This window comes from Elephas maximus, chromosome X (genome assembly GCF_024166365.1).
Source record: "Elephas maximus indicus isolate mEleMax1 chromosome X, mEleMax1 primary haplotype, whole genome shotgun sequence".
NCBI classification, from domain to species: Eukaryota; Metazoa; Chordata; class Mammalia; order Proboscidea; family Elephantidae; genus Elephas; species Elephas maximus.
This window is the reverse complement of record NC_064846.1, coordinates 99,540,594-99,565,202: the sequence shown is the minus strand read 5'-3', so window position 1 is coordinate 99,565,202 and position 24,609 is coordinate 99,540,594. Positions and strand designations below refer to the sequence as shown.

The 24,609-nt window shown below is 41.7% G+C and overlaps 1 protein-coding gene across 3 annotated transcripts in view; it reads left to right on the top strand.

The window, feature by feature from the left end:
• The window catches only part of KIF4A (kinesin family member 4A), a 197,009-nt gene extending 175,894 nt beyond the window's left edge, over window positions 1-21,115 (top strand). For all 3 annotated transcript variants that reach the window (XM_049871659.1, XM_049871660.1, XM_049871661.1), the window contains exons 24-32: window positions 5,028-5,157; window positions 6,684-6,854; window positions 7,212-7,319; window positions 9,416-9,493; window positions 10,249-10,347; window positions 10,887-11,069; window positions 18,688-18,804; window positions 20,405-20,527; window positions 20,770-21,115. In XM_049871659.1, coding sequence (XP_049727616.1) covers window positions 5,028-5,157; window positions 6,684-6,854; window positions 7,212-7,319; window positions 9,416-9,493; window positions 10,249-10,347; window positions 10,887-11,069; window positions 18,688-18,804; window positions 20,405-20,527; window positions 20,770-20,973 — 1,213 coding nt within the window. In that variant the 3' untranslated portion in view covers window positions 20,974-21,115. The remainder of the gene's footprint in view (window positions 1-5,027; window positions 5,158-6,683; window positions 6,855-7,211; window positions 7,320-9,415; window positions 9,494-10,248; window positions 10,348-10,886; window positions 11,070-18,687; window positions 18,805-20,404; window positions 20,528-20,769) is intronic.
• The last annotated feature ends 3,494 nt before the right edge of the window (window positions 21,116-24,609 follow it).

The following is a 24,609-nucleotide window of genomic DNA, read 5'->3' as shown; positions in this document are numbered from 1 at the left end:
TATCCATTCTGCCACACTCTGTGTCTTTACTGGTGTCCTTAGGCCATTTACATTCAGTGTAATTATTGATAGGTATGAATTTACTGCTGTCATTTTGATGGGTCTTTTTTTGTGCATGTGTGGTGTTGACAGTTTCTGTTCCGCTTAATTTTCTGTGCTGAGTTCCTTTTGTTTATATATATTCATTTTATCTCTTTCATTACTGTTGATTTTGTATTTGCTGAGTCTTTATGCTTTTTTTTTTTTGATGGGTAGGTTTGTTAGCTTTCTTTGTGGTTACCTTGAAATTTACCTTTATTTTTCTAAATTTAAGCCAGTCTTTTATTTCTTAATAACATCTTAACTTCCATTCTATATGGAAGTTTTATGACTACACTATTCCCTTTTTTTTTTGTTTTGATGTTGTCATCATTTACATATTGACCTCTCTAATCCCCTATTTTTAGTGTTTTAGCTTGGATTTGTTTCTGTGAGTTCCCTATCTGGATTGATAACTGGTTGATCTGCCCTGTGTCCTAGTCTTGGATTATTGTCTGATGTTGTTGGTTCTCTAACCAGAGGACTGCCTTTAATATTTCTTGTAATTTTAGTATGGTTTTTACAAATTCCCTTAATTTCTGTTTATCCAGAAATGACCTAATTTCACCATTGTATTTGAGTGACTATTTTGCTGAATATACAATTCTTGGCTGGCAATTTTTTTTTACTTCAATGCTTTATATATGTCATCCCATTGCCTTCTTGCCTGCATGATTTCTGCTGAGTAGGCAGAGCTCAGTCTTATTAGTTCTCCTTTGTAGGTGACTTCTTTTTTTTTTTTCTTATTTATCCCTAGCTGCTCTCAGAATTTTTTTCCTTGTCTTTGGTTTTGGCAATTTTGATTATGATATGTCTTGGTGACTTTCTTTTGAGGTCTATTCTGTATAGGGTTTCTTGAGCTTCTTGAATAGATATATTTTCATCCTTTATGATATTAGGGAAGTTTTCTGCAAGCAAATCATCAACAATTACCTCTGTGTTTTCTGTTATCCTCCTCTGTTCTGGTACTCCAATCGCTTTTAGGGTTTTTCATCTTGAGAGTATCCCACATAATTCTTACGCTTTCTTCAGCTCGTTTTCATTCTTTTTCCTGATTTTTCCTCAAACTGGTGTCAAGTGCTTTGTCTTCAATCTCACTAATTCTGACTTCCATTGTCTCAGTTCTGTTCCTATGACCCAATGAGTTGTCTAATTCTGAAATTTTATTATTAATCTTTTGGATTTCTAGTTTCTGTCTCTCTATGGTTTCTAGCTACCTGTTTGTAATTTTGTTATATTGTTTTCCTGAATTCTTCTATTGCTTTGTCTGTGTGTTCCTTGGCTTTATTTATATTTTGCATGATCTCCTGGAACCCTCTGTACATTAGGCTTTTGAATTCTTTATCAGGTAGTTCCATTGCCACATCTTCCTCCAGAAGGTTTTCTGGTTCTTTATTTTGGTTGTTTGCTGGAGCCATCTTCTCCTGTTCATTATGTGATTTGATATTGACTGTTGTCTCTGAGGCATCAATAAGTTATTATATATTTATTTTTTATTTATTGTATTTTTGTTTACTGTGTCCTTTATTTTTGTTTTGATATGTCCAAGTAGGCTGGGCATATATGCTACTTTGGTTGTTGGTATCATTGAAGCTCTTACTTCCTGTCTCCAGGTGGTCAGAGCAGCTTCTGGATGTGTGAACCCAGGAGTCTGTTCACTGTTCTAGCAGGAGTGCAGTTATTAAGGGCACAGTCGTCTGGATCACCAGTCACCAAGTGTGTGATGCAGACTCTCACCTACTGTCCTAGGTGGTCAGGGCTGTGTCTGAGTATTCGGAGCAGTCACAGGTCTCTGGTTGCAATGGGGGGCAATGTGTGGGGCAAGGCAGGGTGCTGTCAGCTGCCCCCAAGTACCTGGCTGGAGGGCGTGTCCCTGTCCACTAAAGCATGTAGCTGGGGTGGGGGGTAATGCAGCCAGTCCTTGGGCACCCAGTGCCATTGGCTGGAGGTATTGAGAGGCACCATTAATTCTCAGATCCTTGTCGTGGGTGGCAAAATGGAGTGGGTGATACCACTAGCCCTAAGGCCCCTGGTGTGAGTGGGTGAGGCCTCTTCTTAGGGGGCAGCATGGTGTTGAATGTTTCAAATATGCAGCTCTTCCTTGGCTGTTGCAGGTGAAAATGTGCTTCAGGTTTATGCCCTGCTGTTTTATGCTAATGAGGACATGCGGTGTTGAATCGGCCCACAAGGGACTGGGCAGGGGTGAAGAGCACCACAGCTCCATGGACCCCGTACACCAGTGGCTGGGTGAAGGGGCAGGGCCTCCCTACCTGCCCTGAGTTCCTGACTTAGGGGGCATGGCATTGTTGAATGCCACAGAACTGGTGTAGGAGTGGGGTGGGGGATGGGTGAGGGGAAGGGAGCGCTTCTCTGGTGTGAAGCTGTAGGGGGGGCAGAGGTTATTTTGTCAGCACAGGAGGTAGGTTGGGAGGCTGCATGTCACTTTCGCAGTTCTTATGTTGCTCCTGTTTGGTTCTGGAGATCCATGCAGATTTGCTACTGCTTGTATGCACCAGATATGGTGGGCCTCGGCTTGTGATGTTGCTGCTTGCTTCAGCCTGTGTGTGCTATGCAGACTCAGCTAGTGGGCACCGGTGATCCCGCGATCTGTAGTTCCCCATTTCTGCTGCTTTTGAATTGTGTCTCCTTCCACCTGTTGCACAGTCCAATTCTTCAGCTTTGTCTTTGATGATTAGGGTTCCTAGATTGTCATATATATTCGAACCACTTTTTTGGGGGGGTCTTTGTTGTAAGAAGGACGACAGAAGGCTTCCTACTATTCTGCCATCTTGGTCCCACCCCATAAAGCACTTCTGCATTCCAAATTATGATGATTGTTTCAAGGAAAAGCACATGCTGTTGTTTGAGGTGTAAACTCAATAGGCCTCTTTTTTCAGGGAACATTGTCTTCACTTGAAAGAATGACTGACCAAGAAACTATGATTATTCAGACTTGGGTATTTGGCAGACATTTTCTCAAAAATAAATGAGTGAGCCTGTCACTTCAAGGAAAACAGCTGACGGTATTTGTTACCAAAGATAAAATTCGAACTTTCAAGCAAAAACTAGAATTTCGGAGAACTTGTATCTGCCACCATGAGCTTGACAGTGTTCCATAACTTTTCTGATAAGGCTGATGGTGATATTAACAGATGTGATCATTTTATATGGTATAATGAAATGTGCTAACATTTAAAGGATTTGCATGACTCCAAAAAAAAAAAAAAAAACCTGTTGTCATCATGTCAATTCTGACTCATAACAATCCTATAGTGGACCAGTATTTTCCAAATTACATGTTACAAAAATCATGTGTGGGTAAAAGATTCATTCAAATTTCAAGATAGGTCAATGAATTTTAATATTAGAGAATATGAAAAGTTTATTAATTATACTTTCAGTTTCCACGTTGCAACTGACTTTTAACAAACTACCACTTGTTGAGTTTTGGTATAATCTAAAAGTAGAATATTACAATTATCTGAAAAGGCTATTAGAACACTCCTTCCTTTTCCAACTACGTATCTGTATGAGGCCAGATTGTCATCGAATACGTCAACCAGAACATGTCCCAAAAGATGGAATGCAGAGGGATTTATGAGAATCCAACTGTCTTGTACTAAAGCCAGACATAGAGATTTGCAAAAATGTAGAACAATTCCACTCTTTTCACTAATTTTTTTTTGTTTGGAAAATAGTTATTTTTCGTCAAACTTGTTATTTGTATTAATGTATATCGGGTTTATTGTTATTTTTAAGTGAATAAATATTTTAAATCTTTTTGAGTTTTACTCTCGAATGCTTTAAATATCTGTAGATATAATATATGCAAACAGAACTTCTTAGAGGTCCTCAATAATTTGTAAGAGTGTAAAGGGATCCTGAGACCCAAAATGTTGAAAACTACTGTCTTAGACTATTTTTGTACCTGTCTTCCTTATACAAGTAGTCCCCGACTTACAGCGGCTTCTGTTGCAACGACTCCATTGTAAGTCGGTTCTGACATAAATTGAATACCTCTTTTCTTTCCTTTAGTTTTCATTGTTATTGCCTTTTATTATCGGTGTCTTTATAAATCCAATCTTTGAACGTCTGCAAGTGAACATCTGAGAATGATATCAGCAAATTATGCACGGCAACATTGTATGTAGTACATATTACTAACGATAAAGTGTACAAAAAAAAAACCTAAATAGACGGTCGTAAGTGTGGTTCATTGTACTTTGAATAAGTCAAACTCGGGGACTACCTGAAATACCTAACATAGTACTGCATGGTAAGCGCATGCTAGTATGTTCCCTCTTACTGGACACAGAGCAAATTTGCAAAGGAAGCTATTAATGAAACTAAAATGTTTTGTAGACCTTAGATTCAGGCCATACTTGATCAAAAGTACCTTGAAGTTATCACCAGGGTCAGGGTATCTAGTCTTCTTAGAAACTTCTTGGTTCTGTGGCAGTCACTTCAAGATAACCTCTCATAACACCATCCATAGGTATCAGTTTGATATTTGATTCCCACAAAAAACATCTGCCTATTTGTTCTTTTGTTATGTTTCAGGTCTCCAACCTGAATCTTATCCTTGCATGGGTGGGCCACCAGATCGTAGTCTGAGCTTATATGGTCTCAAAACGAAGCTACATTACAGCCAATCCACTACAACAAAAGCCTTAATATAACAAACCTTTCCAAGTCCCACTATGTGACTCCTTTATTTCAAACAGCATTTGATAAAATAAAACCATTTGGATAGTATCATGGAGTCCTTTGTAACAGGATTTGAGATACTATATGAAATCCTAACCAGATGACTCAGTCACTATTTAAATGATATTTAACTGATACCTCCACCAATAAAATTATTCGTTTAAAGTTTCTCCTCAGAGCTCTTCACTTCTGCTTGATCTTGAGGCTACTTACAATAAGGCTCACTGTTTCTTTCTCTGAAGGAGTGCTCAAATTGCTGACCTGCAGCAGAAGCTGCTGGATGCAGAAAGTGAAGACAGGCCAAAACACCGCTGGGAGAATATTACTACCATTATGGAAGCCAAGTGTGCCCTGAAATATTTAACTGGAGAGGTAAACATCACTCTTCCTACCAGCAATTAGGGGTCTGGCTGGGCAGGTTGAAACAGGATATTTGCCTGGAATACTGTTGTAGTAGTATTGCCACTTTTCATAGTAGAAACCACAATGGCACTAACATTAGAGAAATGGTTTCATGGATAAAGGCTGGTGGAAGCAAATACAAGCCAGTCGCTTACAAAAATATCATATGACTTGCAAATACATACCTGTCGTGCCTGGCATATAGCAAATAAATACTCAGTAAATGTTAGCGATTATTACTACAAGATTAGGATGACATAGTGGGCCACGGGTTAAACATATAAACTATTATATTGTACTACTTTATTTTTATTGAGGTGAAATTCACATAACATAAAATTAACCATTTTAAAGTGAACAATTCCATGGCATTTAATATGTTCACAATGTTGTGCATCATCACTTCTATCTAGTTCCAAAACATTTTCATCACCCCAAAAGGAAACGCAGTACTCATTAAACAAATTTTTGTACTACTTTTTAAAACACCTATGAAATGCAGATTCAAAAAGTTTAAGATACAATCTAGAAAATACAAGACATAATAATCTTTTGACATATATAGACTCATTTTAAGGAAAACTCATCTTCACTAACCTTAAAATAATATATCATCTTACGTTACCACAAGAAGAAGTAAAGTTGATTGATCTTCTCTGGTGATCCAGGCATTTTCACTTGAGACAAGCATACAAACTCTGTATCTGCAAATTTGTGTTAGGTTAGCAGATTTGCCCTCCTAAGGAAATTCTGACTAGTCTTGTCAACAGTAGTATTTATGATGTTAACCATCTCGACTAGTAGTGAATATAAAACTAGGCCAGCCTAGGTTATCCATCTAGCCTGAAGAGGCAGCTCTATAGTCTCAGCTAATACGTCTACGAGTTGACATGTGAACACAGACATTGAGGTGGTCATAGGGTGTGTCCTGAGGGTTTCTCTTTAAAATCAAGGAAGAACTTCTTAAATATCAGAGTTTGGAGTTTCCAGATACTGTTTGTATTAGATCTATTCTTGCCTAGAGGCAAAGCAAGAGATTAAAAGACCTTACCGGCGGCCCCTAAAAAACCAATAGGCATAGAGCCTACTCTGACTCATGGTGACCTTATGTGTGTCAGAGTAGAGCTGTGTTCCATAGGGTTTTCAATGGCTAATTTTTCAGAAGTATATCGCCAGGACTTTCTTCTGAGGTGCCTCTGGGTAGACTCAAACTTCCAGTCTTCAGTTAGCAGCGAGTCTGTTAATTGCACTACCCAGGGATGTCATAGCCCGAAGATAGTTATCTCAGCAGAAATGTGGGCTCTTGGCCAGGAATAGTATAATAATGCCGTTACTATTTAATGTTAAAATCCATATGACATGAAAATGTAGGAATGGACTTGGACATGGAGAAATATTTCTCAGTCCACTTCAAGAAATCTGACATTTTTCTGCCTAAAGAATGGGGAAAAGGTGGCCATTCTCTAAATAAACTGATCTCCTTTTATCCCTTCCAGCTGGTCTCCTCCAAAATACAGGTCAGCAAGCTTGAAAGCAGCCTGAAACAGAGCAAGGCCAGCTGTGCTGACGTGCAGAAGATGCTGTTTGAGGAACGAAATCACTTCGCTGAGATGGAGACAGAGTTACAGTCAGAGCTGGTCAGGGTGGAGCAACAGCACCAAGAGAAGGTAAATTTTGGCAAGCCAAGAGGCTATACTGAAAGACAAACTGTCATTGCCTTTTGTTGTTAGTTTAAAAAAAAATGATGGAGTGTGTGACATTTCCTTCAAAAGGCCATGTGATGTTTTCCAAATTTTGCAAATAAGAAATCTGAAACAGAGAGAAAAGTTACTTGTCCAAGTTTTCAAAATTACATGCTGATTAAACATTATGGCTATGCTTACTACTTCAAGCCATGACAGCAAAAGGGAACATTTTACTTCTAAGTCACAGAACAGTCACCTGAATTACTGCTTGGACTAAGCTTAAATTCCTTTATCCCTTTATTCCTTTGGTACCACTCATTGGGTTGTATATTTCTCTAGGTGCTATACCTTCTCAGCCAGTTGCAGCAAAGCCGAATGTCAGAGAAGCAGCTAGAGGAGTCAGTCAGTGAAAAGGAACAACAACTGCTGAACACACTGAAGTGTCAGGTATGATGCTGAAGTGTTAGGAAAGGTCTCCAGAGATGGGTTGCACCGGCCTGACTGAGAATCCGGTCTGATTTAGACCATTGCACTCAGTGCAGATAGTAATTAACTAATAAAAAGGTTTATACTGGTAGCTTGCACTGCGTTTTGGCCCTATTTGATCAGTTTAGGGTTACTTAGAGTATAGCCACACATAGAATAACCTAGATTTTGGTACAGAAACAGCAGGACATACTCTATTCCAGACTTTGAGGCCTCCTGATTCTTTGCCTCAATCCTGAGCTCTAAATAGTTGAGGAAGTGAAATTATCCAGTAGTTATTTCGAATTCTAGGAGCATTCAACCGTACCTTTCTGAGCTTATTCTTCTTAGCTAAGACCTGGCATGTTTGAAAAAATGCCTGGGGTCTGAATTTCTTCCAGAGACTAGGAACACCCCAGCCTTTAGTAACATGTTGGAGCACTATTTTAGTTCAGCTCAGAAACTTCTTCCTAAACCACCAGTCTCTAGAGTTTCCTTAGTACATCCCATCTAAGACATAACCAGACTAGTTAAGGTTGTATGTATGAATCCAGTTGTCTGAAGTGTCAGAAAGTTTAATGAGGCGTATTAGAGTATCAAATAAACTGCCTAGTGTATGTTCAGAAGAGTGAAGAGAAGCATGTGTAGACTTCAAGGAAACAGAGCTGACTCTGTGGGTTTCTTAATCAGCATCCTACTGTAAATAAGGGATATGAGGCTACAGGATGGAAAAGAAAAATGAAGGCATGCAGGGCAGAGCCTATGTGTTTTAGGCTGGGTTCTCTGGAGAAGCAAAACCAGTAGAGCATATAAATATAGAGAGAGAGATTTATATCAAGGAAATGGCTCACACGGTTGTAGAGGCTGGAACGTCCCAAGTCCGTAGGTCGGGATAGAGGCTTCTTCTGATTCACATAGCTGCGTGGGCTGGCGAACCCAAGATCAACAGGTCAGAGAGCAGGGCTCTTGCTCACAAACTGTGAAAATCAATGAATCCCGGGATTGGCAGGCAAGACCACAGGTAAGCTGCTACCTCAAGTCCCAAGAACTGGAGGTCAAACAAACAGGAGCCAGCTGCAGTATCCAGTGCGAGAAAAAAAGCCCCCAAGCCTTGCCAGAATGTTCGCTTATATTCAGTGCAGTCCATAGGCCCAAGGAAACTCCCTTTCAACTGATTGCCTACTCACAGCAGATCCCATCATGGGGGTGATCACATACCAAATCTCAACAGGGAAGTGATCACAACATTATATGACTGGAAAAACTGAAAATCATGGCCCAGCCAAGCTGTCACACAATCTTAACCATCACAGTCCAACCCTTGTCAACTTGGCACCTGTACAAATCTCCTTAAACCACGCATAATCTCTGAATAAAGACAATTATAAAGTCATACTTGTGCCTAACATGATACAATGAACACACATACAAAGCAGAAATACTAATAACAATTACAGCCCTCGTTTCTGCAACTGGTCACATGGCCATAACTGGTATTTAGAACTACCTTCATCCACCACCCATTCCGTATTCCCTTTGCCTTCAGCAACCATCTCAGCTGGTCGTGGTTCTTTACCTGGCGGAGTAACCCAAGCCTTCATTCCTGAAGGGCCTGGGCCATTAATGGTCATGTCAGAATTGGGTTGCTGTAGTTTTCCGTTGACGTTAATCACAAGGCATGGTAGTACTAAGGGATCCCTAAGGGATCTCCTGCATTCCAGACATACACTTTTTTACCTCCATTGTGTAATATCAATCGGATTTCCTCTTGCTAATCGGGATCAATCACACCAGCCAGTATGGTAACTCCCGTCTGTGCCTTTTGATACACAATCTTAACCATCACACTGTGGTTCCTATGAGTGCGATCAGGGCTGCTGGGTGCATTGGAAAAACCCAACATTCAGTGCACCTAAGAACTGGGAATCAGACATTTTTCTGGGTACCAGTACCTGCTGTGCAAAGACCATCTCCTGCCAGCAACTTGGCAGCAGTATGTTTTCATCTATGTGAGTTGTTTGATAACCCAAATGTAGTGCCCAAAATAACCCCACCTATCACTGCACTATTGAAAATAGGATGAAGAGCTTGAAAAGATGCGAGAGGTGTGTGAGCAAAACCAGCAGCTTCTCAGAGAGAATGAAATCATCAAACAGGTAATACTGTTTCCCACCCACTTGATAAACCCTGGGAAACCCTTTGTTGTAAATCCCAACCTCTATGCCAGTGGTTACAGTCCCATTTGGGAATGGGTTGTCTTTGTTATGTTAATGAGGCAGGATTAGTATAGGGTGTATTTTGCACCAATCTCTTTGGAGACATAAAAGAAATTAAACAAGCAAGCTAGGAAGCAGAAATGGGGGAAGAGAGACGCCAAGCCACAAGAAGACTGCCCAGGAGCAGAAGCTCAGAAGAGACAAGGACCTCCCTCCAGAGCTGACAGAGAGAGAAAGCTTTCCCCTAGAGCCGGCACCCTGAATTCGGACTTCTAGCCTCCTAAATTATGAGAAAATAAATTTCTGTTGGTTAAAGCCACCCACTTGTATTTCTGTTATAGCCGCACTAGATAACTAAAACACCCTGTTACTACTGAGGCTAGCTCTTGGGAGCAACCCCCAGTATGAGGACTTGGCTCTAATATATGAAGTCTACATTGAGTTTCCATATGATATAGTCATGTGTATTTTAAAATGGTATAAACACGAATTTTTAATTTGCCCTTTTCTGAATCTGATACTGATCTTGGAAAGTAGGAGTCCTTCAGCCAGCTCCATTATAGTCCTGCCTCACTTCACTGTGGTTTAAAAGTAAGCTAGCCAATGCAGCCTATATCTGGAATCTTTGTGTTTTAGCCATGGATACTCTAAGAAGCTGCCCTGCATTATATACTTTTTCTCTTCTTTTCAAATAGAAACTGACTCTTCTCAAAGTAGCCAGCAGGCAGAAACCTCATCTTCCTAAGGATACCTTTCTATCTCCAGACTCTTCTTTTGAATATATCCCACCTAAGGTAAAATGCTCAGTGCCTCTGATACCTTTTCATAGCCAAGGTTTGGGGTGATAAGTGTGCTAAAATAGCCTTTTATAAAAGGTTGAGAGCTTAAATTTCCAGATTCTAGCATCTCAATTTTCCTTGAATTTATACATAAAAATACAGGATATAATTCTGAGGGGGAAAAAAAGGCATTTTCCCTCCTCAGAAGGCTGACTTTTGGGCATGCACAGGCGTTATGTAACACAATTGAAGAGGAGAAGCAGAAGAAAAGAACAGTGTTCAGCTGTCCATCCAGAGATACTTATCATATCATGACCCCCTCCCTTCCTCCCTCAGTTGGCTCAGCCTCCCATTTCTGTCCCTTCAAAGACTCTGTGAGGCCAAAGGCTAAAGCAGAATTTCTTCTGGTTGGTAAAGCCAAGTAGGGTATATTTGAGGGATTTTGAAGTCTCTGCTCTAAGAATATTGCTGGCAACAGCTACAAGGAAGATATCATGCCATATGTATTTCTTTTTATTTTTAATTAAATAATCATTCCAAACCTTTTTTCTTAGCCAAAACCTTCCCGTATTAAAGAAAAGTTCTTGGAGCAAAGCATGGACATTGAGGATCTAAAATATTGTTCAGAGCATTCTGCGAATGAGCACGAGGATGATGATGGTGACGATGATGATGAGAATGATGAGGAATGGAAGCCAGAAAAATTAGTTAAGGTGTCCAGGAAGAATATCCAAGGGGTAAGAGCCAGCTCCTCAACTCTGTCAGGGGTTCTAATCATTAGCTTTTACTATAGCAAGGCAGTAACTCTCTGAATCTAGGAATGTGCAGGCCCTCTACCCTGCACCTGAGCCCCCTGAACCCCATTCAGAGGCATTGACTTAACAGGTGGGAGAGGGGGGTGTTTGGTCAGCTCTGTAGAACTTGGGACTAGTGTAGGGGATTGCCTGAATGCACAATCTGGCTGTCTTCATGTTTGTAGGTTCTACCAGTCTGGACAGGCAGTGTTCTATACCATTTCATTGACGCTGGTTCCAAAGTGATTATAAAAATCCATCACATTGTTATAGCACTTTACAGTTTATAGACCATTCTCATATATGTTATCTCAATCTTCACAAAAGCCCAGTGAGGTATTTATTACTATTCGCATTTTACAGATGGACCTGAGACTCACTGAAGGGAAATGACCTTGCCCAAGGTCATAAAACCAAGTGACAGTCAGGACTTGAAACCAAATCTCCTGACCCCAAGTCCATTTTCTTTCTACCACATCATGGTCATGTCAGTAAAAACTGCAGGTTAGAAGCTGAGTGGGAACTTTATCTTCCTTGACTAATAGAATGGTTTTCCTCACTAGGCTAAGGGGCAAAGGAAATTACAGAAAAAGGTAATAAAATCAAACACTCCCAGTTAAGGCTAGCTAGGAACAATCTGACTCTGAGGCTTGCTTTATTTACTTATACAGTAATAATCCTACATAATTATCAATCCTAGATGTTTTATGTCGAAGAAACATTAATTTCCCAGGCATTGCAGTTTACCACCACTATCCCAATTGTGCCCTGCAGCCACATTCTGCTTAAAGAGAACAGGTCACAAATTACCTTCCTGGGAGGTTACTTGATTTCATTAGCTGATAGCTCATACATGGGGAACTGAACCTTGTAAAGCCACACCACCAGAGAGAAGCAAGTCATATGAAATAGTAATGTTGGTATTAAGTCATTTGGTCAATCAGTAGTCATACCACATGCTGTGGGACTAAGAGCCCCTCCTTAGCCTCAGAGATCTTATAATTTAATGGGTAAAGAAAGCAAAGAAATAGAAGCATACCATAGAACCTAACTATATTCATCTCAGGGAGATGGACTTGAAGGGGTTTTAAGAGTGATTATAAAGCCAAACCAAGTAGGTAGGTATAAATAGTTTAGGAAAATGCCATGAAAGAGGTGGACTGTTACTGCATTATAAGATGGAAAAGAGATAAAATCTTGGAAACAATTGAGAGAACATTTCCAATAAGATGAATAGCATATTTCAAAGACTTAAGTGACGGTAGTAGAGAGGCAGAGGGGCAGGGCACTGAGAGAAAATGAGATAGAACATGTCTGTCTTTTCATTCATTTACTAGCCCTGGTGGTGTAGTGGTTAAGAACTATGGCTGCTAACCAAAAGGTTGGCGGTTCAAATCCACCAGCCGCTCCTTGGAAACCCCATGGGGCAGTTCTCCTCTGACCTATAATAGGGTTGCTATAAGTCAGAATCAACTTGATGGCAATGGGTTTGGTTTTGGTTTTTACTGTGGTTGAAGTAGAAGGCTCAAGCTGAATGTAGACTAAAGGCCAGTTAAGTAATAGGAGAGTTGGGAAGCACATATAGAAACATGGTAGAGGACCAAAAACTCCTGGAAAGAAATTTTCCTAATTTGATGCAAAGATGGATATACTTGTCCTCAAAGGAAAGCTTGTTATATTTATTATAGCCCTGTTGCCTTAAGCTTGAAAGGGGAATATAAAACTATAGCAAATATTGCAAGTGGGGTTTTAAGGGGATCAAGTTGGCATAAAATCTAGTTTCTTCCTTTTGGCAACTTCAAAGTACATGGATGCTATGACTACTCTTTGGTCAGACTGCTTGTAGACACATTAGCTGTAGACCCTGATGCTTTGCATGAAGGCCATCCTAATTATTATGGCATCAACCTAGCTGAAGCTGGCTGCTATTATCACTAGGTTTCTGAAAAAGAGACTCCAGTAGGCACCAAAATGATGACTTTCCCAGAGTTAGTTCTGGTAGGCAGCCTCACTCAGCCATGTTTCCTATAAGGAAGATACTAAGTAGTAAGTTATGTGCTATACTAGAAAAAGTAACAGCTTAGAAGCCAGAAGACATGAGTTCTAGTCTTGAGTTTGCCACTGGTTAGTTGGGTAACCTTGAGCAAGTCACTTCCCTGAGCCTCAGATTCCTTATCTATGCAATGAAGGGATTAGACTAGAATCTATAAGATCCGTCCAGTGCTAATATCCTGAGTCAAAGTAATAGTCAAGGTTATATAAATGGGTTTTGATAATAGAACTCTATATGGTGTTATACACTATCTGAGAAGTTAAATGAAGGAATATATGCAAAAGTACCTTGTGAAGAATAAAATACCATGCAGGTATTGTTATTAAAATGCTGTAAGCATTTTATAAATATTCTCATTGTCCCCTTTGGTAGAAACAAGAGAACAGGTATTCTTGTCTCCTACCTTACTGATAAAAGAATGGAGATATACTTGGTTGAAGTGACTTGTCCGGGGTCATGCCTAGGACTACAGCCTGAGTCTCCTTGTTCCTAGCCTGGTATTCTTTACGTTAAAATTGTCACTAGATTTTATGATTCTAAAATACAGTGTAACACTGAAATTAGTGCCAGAAGAATTATAGACTCTAAAGCAGTAGTTCTAACCCTGGCTGCACATTAGAATCACCAAGGCAGCTCTTAAACACAAGGAGCCTGGGACCCCACCCCCAGATATTCTGATTTAATTGGTCTGAGGTGGGACCTGGCCTTTTTGCAAAGCTCCCCAGAGATTCCTTGTGTGTAGCCAGGGTTGAGAACCACTGGCTCAAAGAAACCCTTGAGGTCTTTCAGTTCTACTTCCCACTCTATAAACAATCTGTTATAGTTGTTCTCAACTATGGTTTGGGACATGCTGGTGGATTGTCAGCAGTTGTGCACACATGCACTTACACACCCCTGCATATATATTATTTGAGATTATGTCTATGGTAAGGTCACTTTCCCTTTCATATCCTGATCTGCTTCCTGGTGTGAGAGAGAACAAGATAGTTATACAGCTAGTGCACGTGGCATTCATGTGAATACACCTGTCATGTGTGTCATGACAGTTCTATAGTACCCCACCAGGTGTTTATCTAGTCACTGGTTGCTTGACAACTTCTAGTAGGAGGGAGCTCACAGTCTCACAGGGCAGCCCAAGTATTCCACTAATTGTTAGAAGGTTGTTCCTTGTTGAGTTGAAATGTGCTATCTTGTAAATTATCCCATAGGTCTTAGCTAGTTAAAAGTCTAATTGTTCTTCTTCCTTATGATAGTCCTTCAGATACTGTTCTCATTATGCCTTTGGACAAAATACAGAAACACAGACAAGGTGATAGTGAATTTTTGAGGCATTTAGATAAATTTGTAAATGGTCGGAGAACCATACCCAGGCTGTAGCAATCAATGGATCAGTGTCATCCTAGTGGGTGTCTCTATGACATGTCATAGAGCTCTATCTTTTCCCCTGTCTTATTCAAAGCAGCAAAGATTTTTTTTATTATAATGTCCAGTGTTGGCAAGTATGAATAAGACATTTTTATTATAATGTCTGTTGCTATTGGGAATGTAAATTAGTATACCTTTCTGGAAGGCAGCTTGAAAATATGTATCAAAAGTCTTAAAAATGTTTCAATTGTTTGACCCAGTAATTATACATTTAAAAAAATTTTTTTGAATATTGCATCGAGTAGATTCTGACTCATAGCAACCCTATAGGATGGAGTAGAACTGCCCTCATATGAATTCCAAGGCTGTAATCCTTATGGAAGCAGACTGCCACATCTTTCTCCTGCGGAGCGGCTGGTGGGTTAAAACCACCAACCTTTCGGTTAGCAGCCAAGCGCTTTAACCACTGTGTAACCAGGGCTCCTTATACACATAGAAATTTATACTAAGGAAATGGTCATTGGTATGCAAAAAGATTTATTCATTCAACAAATCTTTTTTTTTTTTTTTTTATCATCTAACTATGTGCCAGGCACGTTTCTAGGTGCTGAGGGTAAAATAAGCAAAACAGGTAAGATCCTTGCCCTCATGAAACTGACATTCTCACGAAACACCCAAGAAAACAAAATAATTTTAGACAGTGATAAGAAATTAAAAGAAAATAAAATATAGTAAAATCATAGAGAATGACCAGATGAGAAGAGTACTTTGGAAGAGTACTTGAGAGAGGCCTCTGAGGAGGAGATTTTTAAGCTCAGGTCTGAACAAAGTGAAGGAACAAATCAGGAAAACAATCAGGAAGAACATTTCAGGAAAGGGGAACAGCAAATGCAGAGACCTCAGGGTAAGAATGAGTTTGGTGTGTCAACCAAAAACCAAACCAAACCTGTTGCTGTCTAGTCGATTCTGACTCATAGCGACCCTATAGGACAGAGTAGACCTGCCCCATAGGGTTTCCAAGGAGCAGCTGGTGAATTCAAACTGCCGACCTTTTGGGTTAGCAGTGAAGCTCTTAACCACTGCTCCACCAGGGCTCCTGGTGTGTCAAGGAACAGATAAAAAGGCCAGTGTGTCTGCAGTGTGTTGATAAATGGGGGAAGGTAATACAAGATAAGGTCAGAGAGGTAGTCAGGGACTAGATGGTAGAGGGCCTTGTTAATCATGGTAAGATTTCGATTATATTTATATACAAGGTTCACTGCAACATTTTTTATAATAGCAAAATTTTTTTTCAAAACAACCTAAGTATCCAATATTAGGGAACAAGTTAAATAAAATGACATAACAATGTGATTAAATATTATATACAACTATAAGAAAATCATGTTTTTGAAGAATATATTTCCCATGTCCTTAAGTATATTTTAAGTATATATAATGTTAAGTGAAAAAGCAAAATATTATATTATCCCAATTTAAACAACAAAATTGTATATAAATTTATAGCATAGATAAAAGACTGGAAAGGAATATACCAAAATGGTGGTAGTGTTTACTTTTGGATAGAAAAATTATGAAATCTTTATATTTTTCTATGTTTTCAAATTTTATACAATAAAATATGTTGCTTTCATAATCAGAAAGAAAAAGATATAATGGTTTCTTTTACCTTCACAACTACAGAACAAAAGTGATAGTTCTTATATGAAAAAGACTTAAGGGTCTGAGTTTGAATGCAAACTCAGTATGAATCCACAAAGATATTGCAAGAAAAAAAAAGCTACTGTGATTTTTAGGTCTCATTAACAGAACTGTTGGGTCCATAAAGGGAGGCATTTGTCTCAGTCTACATAATTGTCATAACCACATCTGGAAAGTTTTTCTCATTTCTGGATGTTACAAGTAAAGGTGAACTTTGACAAACTGGTGTATAATCAAGGTGGTGAGGATACCTGGAAACCATGTCATGTGGAGAATTGTTGAAGAAGATGGGTATATTTAATATTTATCTTTGAGAGGATTTAGACAGAGGGGGACAGGGGAGTGGAAATTATGCTCAGGGTTTAAATGATAGGCTGTGAAAGTGAGGTTAAACTTATCCTATGTCATTCCAGATGGCAGAATTAGGCTAGGCCCTGTGGTTAGAAGTTATATTTTGTTGTTGTTAGGTGCCGTCGAGTTGGTTCCGACTTACAGCAACCCTGTGTACAACATAATGAAACACTGCCTGGTCCTGCGCCATCCTCACAATCATTGCTATGTTTGAGCCCGTTGTCACAGACACTCTTGTCAATCCATCTCATCAAGGGTCTTCCTCTTTTTGGCTGACCCTCTACTTTTCCAAGCATGATGTCCTTCTCCAGGGACTGATCCCTCCTGATAACATGTCCGAAGTACCAGTGAAACTAATATCCTCAGAATAACTAGAGCTTTGAATATTAGAGGGGCTTTGTACATCAAATCAGGCTTTAGGGTGTCTGTAAATTCTCTTGTTCTAATTTATCATTTCTGTGAGCTCTGCCACCTATCTTCCAAGACACACTATCTCTCTTTCTTATAACATTGCTTCCTCTAATTCTGGTCACCTACCTCTTTTTTTGTCTAACGTCCTTTTTATTAAACACATACACAGTGAACTCCACAATGTGTGTACGAGGAAGCATGCTTATGTATTAAATGGTTTTAATACAGAGAAAGCACTTAGAACAGTACCTGGCACACATTAATGTTAGCTATTATTATTGTGGCATTGTTCGTGAAAGTGAAAAAATGGCACTATCAGGAGAATGGATAAACTGTGGTATGTTCACAGAGTGAAAATAAGTGAACTGGAGCTACATGTGTCAGTGAATAATAAGATGCCATTTATAAAGTTTAAAAACAAACAGAACAATTCCATATTTTTTAATGGAAACTCATGTGATTAAAAGAAAAAAGATATGCATGGAAATGGTAAACGCCTAATTCAAGAGACTGTTTAGCTCTGAAAGGGAGGGAGGTGAATAGGATCAGGGTACACAGGAGGCTTCAGTTACAGCTGTATTTTACTTATTAAGCGGAGGTAGCAGGAACATGAGTGGGCTTTTCATGATCTTTTGTACACATAAAAAAATTATGGTGCCCTAAATAGAGGATTCGTTATTTCAAATGTGGTCTAACTGACCCAGGCAACAGTGAAACAGTTGCTGCCCATGTTTTCTGAACTCCACATTTCTGCCTGACTGTATTTGCTTTTAGATAGCCATTTCACACTGTTGACTCATGAAGCTTGCTGACAACTCATCCCTAGACCCTTTTTGCACAAACTACTTTTAAGCTAAATCTCCTTCCATCCTGTATTTATATGGTTGATTTGGGGGAACCTAAATACCAAACTTACATTTATCCCTGTTAAATTTTTTCTTTTTATATTCAGCCCATAATTCCAACCTGTCAAAATATTTTGAATTGTGATTCTGTGACCTCACATATTAATCATCCTTCCAGCTTTGTGCCATTGTTACGGCTGAATAAATATGCCTACCTTGTAAACTGGCTGTGAGATTCAAATGAGACTTTATATTTATATATGAAAGTACTGTGAAAGCTGTAAAGTGCTATACAAATGTATGTGATTATATTTCATATCAATGATTTATTAAAATGTTGAATGATTAAAGTGCTAAGGACAAAGCCTAAGCTGACACCGGACAAAATGTAGAAATGTGAGTTGGATGAAAGTACAGTTAGGTAGATTTTAAAGATACTGAACAACTATAAAAAAAAAAAGAAAGAAAGAAACTATAACCAGTCTTTAAATACACTACTGTCTAGCTCACAGTTCTTCACTTTGTCCGTAATACGATCAGGACAGTCTTCGTCAGCTGCCTTATATTATTATGTCATCCCTCTGAAGTGGCTGTTTAAGTATACTATCTAAAAAAGAAAATGGATTATCTGGCATGACTTGTGTTCAGTAAACCTATGGTGCTTCATGATGATCATTGTTCCACTGAAGAAGAGAGGATTGAGGGGACAGAAGCTTGGTAAAGATGATGGTAGTTTCAATTTTCTGTCTAGAAAGGCTTGACAATGAAGGGAGGGTACTTTTAATTCCCCTTCTAATCCTTTCATAATGTGTCTTTCTACAAACTTATCTTGCAGTGTTCCTGCAAGGGCTGGTGTGGGAACAAGCAGTGTGGGTGCAGGAAACAAAAGTCAGACTGTGGCGTGGACTGCAGCTGTGACCCCACGAAGTGTAGGAACCGAAAGCAAGGCAAGGTAGGATCAACGCTCTTGCTCCTCACCATCCCTTCAGGCCTCCTACTGGCTTCCGCCCTTTTCTGCTACCTTCCATCTTGAAATATGGAGTCTCCTGCACAGCTCTTCCTACACTTCTCCTTCCCTCTGTACCCAGAAACAGAAACATTTCACTTCTCAATCCTTCTTCCCCCGTGCTAGCCTTTCTGCATACTACCTTCAGAACCCACAGCCTTCTCAGGAGATTCCCGGGAATGCAGCTGATTACCTTGCCTAAATGATGCCCCTAGCCTTGGATGTACAGTTTCTGCAGAGTTTCTGAGGCAGCAAAAGAAACAGAAAAACAGGCGTTTATAGGCATATAGACATGCAGGATCAAACTAGGCCAAAGGCTTAGCTGGAACTGCAAGAGCCACATGCTAAGGTGGCAGCTTCCAGAAAGAAAGTTAATCCTTCTGACATTTTGAGACGTTAGTTATTAGACCCACTACATGGGAACAGTCACTATTGTGAGCCAAGCTAACTGCAGCTGTTCTCCTTATATTGCTCCCAGGAACAGCAAACTCAGGGAAACAAAATGTGCCTTGAGAAGAGCAGCACCAAGCTGGTCAGATCCCTGTACTTGCCTGTACTTGTGCCCAGGGCAAAAGCTCATTACAGCAGCTCTCTGTGACTGACAGTAATTCTAGCAAGCATCGTCTAGTAATCATTCCTGATTCATTTCTTTAACATCTACGTGTGAACAGTTTTGCCCTGGGTCTTCCATTAGAAAGACTTCTAAGACAGGTAAGCAGCAGAGGACTAAAGTAACAAGCTAAGAATTGTACAAGTAGCAGGGACCTTAAAGATTCTCTATTTCAGTGGTTTTTCAGATTGGGTTCTAGAGTCATCTAGTGGTTCCATGGAAGTTCCTTGGGCAGAGGGAAGTGGCCTGAGTCAGATTTGACCCTGTTTCAGCCAAAGCAATTTGCTTTTTACATGTTTACTTATTGGGCTTTCTCTTAAGATTTCGTTTGTAAAAACCACTGACCTAGTCCAATGCTTCCATTTTACAGAGAAGAAAACCAAGGCCCAGAGATAAGCTTAAGTGACTTGCCTAATATTGCACAGCTGGTCACGACAGCTAAGATTAAACCTTAGGCTTCCCGATTCTTAGTCTAGCGCTATTTCCATGACAACAGTCTATAATTCTGTATATAATTCAAGCTCTATTACCAAATTGCCTTTTTACCTAAGTAATGTCTCTCTCTTGGCTTCAGTTTCCTTATCTGAAAGGAAGATTAACACAGATAACATCCTGGAGGGATACTGGAAAGGATATTGCAGATTGGAAGGGGAAATAACCAAGGCTTGGTCTTGTTTTAAACCTTGCTTTGTGGTATGTCCTGTGCTATCCTCCCTACTCCTTTGCCTTCAGAGGCTGCCTCCAAGCATTGCTCCATCCCTTCAGGGAAAAAATATATTAAGCACTACAAGCTCCCCAAGCAGAGTCTCCTTTAGGGTTGTTTAGACTGACTAATCTGGGTCCTCAGAGCCGGTACTACACTAGTTGAAGGAGAGCAGACTGCTTTTATAACCCTGGTTGCTGAAATTATAACATGCCTGTCTGTCTGATTCTCAGGATAGCTTGGGCACTGTTGAGCGGACCCAGGACTCCGAAGGCTCCTTCAAACTGGAGGATCCCACAGAGGTGACCCCAGGATTGAGCTTCTTCAACCCTGTTTGTGCCACTCCCAACAGCAAGGTAGGTGGGTGTTTCCAACTGCATTAGTGTCCATCTCTGCATCTCATCATCTCTGGTTGGAAAAAAAGTTACGGTCAGCTTGCTGGGACTTGGGTGTAGGCTAGAGTCTTTTTTTTCCATACAGCAACCTTAGGGGATACCTCATGCTGCTGGTAGTGTATGAGGTACAATTTTATAGGCTAGGCTGGGTTGAGCTTCTGCCTCTAGCAGAGATTTATTCATACCCTGTCTGTCCTTCCTAGATCCTGAAAGAGATGTGTGACGTGCAGCAGGTACCGTTAAAGAAGATGACTCTGGCTCCCTCCTCCTTTGACCTCCCAGAGTCGAAACATGTAGCTACAGAATTCCAAGAAAATAAGGCCCCAGGAAAGAAAAAGAAACGAGCTCTAGCCAGCAATACCAGCTTCTTCTCTGGCTGCTCCCCTATTGAAGAAGAGACTCACTGAAGTTTGAGTCAACACCTCTCTCCCCAGTCTGCTTTCAGGTTGTGGCCAGGAGGGGTTTTATAAAGACTCCTCTGGATTTCCAGTTTCTTGCTGTTGAAAAAAGGGACAGAGTGCTCTTGAAAGGGAAGGGAACCTTTGTTGGATATTGGCCCTCAAGTCTCCATCTTCCCAACACCAGACTACTCCTCTGTCTTCTCCAGAAGGGTGCTAAGCCACCTATTGAAGAAAGAACCAACTGACCTTCCTAATGACTTCTTGGGAACCAGTTCCCAATACAATCTAGCTCTTTCTTCTATGAGCAGTTAAAGCTGTCGCCTGACGGGGATGAGGCTGAGGCTTTCTTATCTCTAGGTTGTCTCAGCTTAATGGAGGGACCTGGCCTAGCATCCTGGCTCGGGTACTCCACCCCACCTTAGGAATGGGATTAGGATCTTTCCTGCCCTGACCGTCTCTGGATTTTATGTGTTTTAACAGTACCTTCAATTGTCTTCCATGTTGCTGAGGTAAATGAAATATTTTTAAATGTTAATATTAAGTAAATAAATAAATCTTAGTCTGTGAAATGTTCAGCAAGATCCTTCTCTGCCAGAATGAGAAATAAAATTACAACCTGTGTTCCTCAGCCCCTAGAAAAGCTGTTAAGGAGATTCATTGCAAGCACATGAGCCTCCCTGCCTTCTTGTAGCTGCCTTCTTTCCCAGAGGGTAGTGTGGAGCATGATGTATTTTTATGTTGCTTTGCTACCCTAGGAAATTGGAATAAAGCTAGCAAGGCCAGCAGCCTGACTTCCATCCATTGTAGAATCTGTGTGGCCTCCAGATCTGGAAGGAAATAACATTTATTAAGCACCTAAGAAGTTAAGTAACATCTGAAGTCACTAAAGTTACTGAGTAATAACGCTAGAACTTGAACCAGGTCTAACACTAAACCTTTGTGACTAAAACAGCAGCCCTGAAGCCTGATTCCTCGGTATAGAAGGGGCATGGGATCACACTGCTGTCAGATCCAAGGACGGAAAAAGGGGAGAGGAAGGGTGTGGCTTACTGCTTACTATGCATCAGGGTTCTCCATCTCTGCTTTAGGCTAAAAGGGGCTAGCCCTGGAATGCCGTACTTAGCTGCTGACTGGCCTTGTGGCCTTCCGAGGAGTTCTCAAGCCCTGGAGCTCATATCCATGCACTCTGAATCCCAGCCCCCTCACCCTCCACCTCCACAAAAAAAAGCTCCCGAACCACCCCCATGAACTTGGCACACTAAAGCCAAGACTCCTCTAGAATCCACCAGAGCCCCAGCAAAGGAAATTGACAACATGCCTAGAATGAAACTTGCAGGAGGACTAGGTGACCTGGTAGCCCTCTCTGGCCTCCTGCCAGCAAGCAGCTCTGCTTCCCCTTGCATTTTAATGCAGAAGGGAGCAAAGGAGCCTCTGCTATTGCCAAATAGAGCCTCTGGATACAATGGGAGGGCAGAGAGGGAGGGGGGCTGGCTCCTGGCATAAGAGAGCCTGTCTTCCTTCTCACTGTTAGAAAGCCAGTATGTGTGGGGGAGGGGTAAACTGGCTTATCCCCAAAGAAGACATCCTTTCCCACCAACACTGCTAGCCCCGAGACTTTGAGCCACTGCATCCGCCAAAAGGTAGAGAGGGAATATCAATCAAGCCAGCCCCTAGCCCATCCCACCCAGAACCCTGTGCTTTACAGCTAAGCTGTTTCTACAACTTGTCAGCCAGCCCTCTCCTGCTGATGGTGTAGTAACAGCAGCTTTTGTATGTGTTCAGATCCATTTATATCAGCTTCCAAAACTCTGTGACCCTAACGTATAAACTCCTCAAATGATTCTTGGAAAGAGATTTTAGATACCTTGGAGACAAGGCAGCAGGAGTAATGACAGTCTCAATGTGCCCTCAATGAGCATCTCCTGTTTGGGGTGATGGGGGAAGGGGAGGGCTGCTAATGTCATACAGGATCCACAAGGCCCATGGGAACCCCTGGTCCAGAAACAAGGTGACTTCCTGCCCAGAGTTCAGGAAGTAGCTTGCAACTACATCTCTTATAAATGCACCTTGCAGAGGTGGAAGTAGGATCCCAAGAGGGAAGGGAGGCTGATGAATCAAGGCTGTCTACTCCCAGGGAGCTTGAGACTAGATGCTAGTCTTCCTTACACACACCGCTTTCCAGGGGGGCTGCTGGGATCCTTCTCACTGCCAAGTTGCAAAGTTGCGTGGTCACCCCCTCCTCCCAGCTTCCCGCCCTCAGCCCTCTCCTCTCTGAGCCAGGACAAAGCCCTGCAGTGACTGGGAGGGGAACAGGAGGAGGGACAGAGGGATGGGGAAGGCTGCACAAAGGAATTCCTCACCCCAAGCCCGCTGATCGCCAGCGAGTAAAGAAGCCGATCTGCTCTCCCTCTTTCTTCCTCTCTCCCATCTTCTTACCAAACTGGGCACAGGCCATAGAGCAACTGAAGGCCTTCGGAGGGGACCAGCACAGCCTCCTATAGGTGGCAACAGTGCCACCTGTTTGACCAGTGGGGCTGAGCCAAGAACTGGAGGAGGGAGGAGGCAGACAACTCGGAGAGGAGCTGGGAAGCAGAGCAGAGCAGAGCTGCAGCTGAAAAAAGGTGTGAGGGTCTGGGCAGGCTGGGGGTTACCGTCGGGAGGGGCAGGGTGGAGACTGGCTCCAGTCAGCAAGGATTGGGCCCAGGATAGCAGCATCCTTTCTCAGCTTCCTGATCCCATCCTACAGTTAGCTCCTGGAGGTAGGTGGAACACTGGCTGGAGTACAGGGGCAGGACTGGAGGGGAGGCAGGAGGTACAGACTGGAGCCCAGGGCAACCCAGTCTTGGGATGGGAAGAGTCAGGGTCCTCTCTTTGGGATGGCTTTTTCTTGGGCGGGGTCTCTGGGAGGGGAGAGGTTTCCTTCCCTTGCCCCTCTCTCCATCCCCACCCCCCACCCCTCCACCCCCTACCCTAATTCTCCTTTCCCAAGGTGAGCATAGGGTCAGGAGAGAAGGTTCAGGAGCAATTTTTTGCCTGCCACACCCTTTCTCCTTGCAGGGGCCCAGCTCCACAGGGTAGCCCAGAGGACAAGGGGTTGTATCCTTTTGGACACCCTACCCCCCCCCCCCCACACACACACACTCTCTCTCTCTTTGGACATATCCAGGGGTTCCTTTGCATACTCAAAGTCACCTAGAAACCCTGTTGTACTGACAGCCACTTGTGCACACACACATACATATACTGACACAAATTGCACACCGTCTCCTGGAGAATCACAAACACACAGGCCAGTCTGGGGATCAGTAAATCAGCTCCGTCTCAATCAGACCCAGAAGCACAAGGTATAGGGATCCCCTGCCCGAAGACAACCACACCTTCCCCAGAACACACACCTTGCCCTGTATTTGTTGTACTTTCACGGAAGCTAACTCAGAGGGTGGGGCCCCAGAAAGGGGGAAGGCGGGGACTAGGTTCCTGGTTGGGGTGGGGGGATGACTGGACAGGACTGGGGCTGAGGGCTTAGATTTTCCAGGAGTGCATGGGTAGGAAAAGGCTGGGGGTGAGCCAGGAAACCTGTTCCCCTCAAGTCTTCATCTCACTGGCAGTGCCCCTTGCCCCCTGGGAGGTGGAGACAGAAAA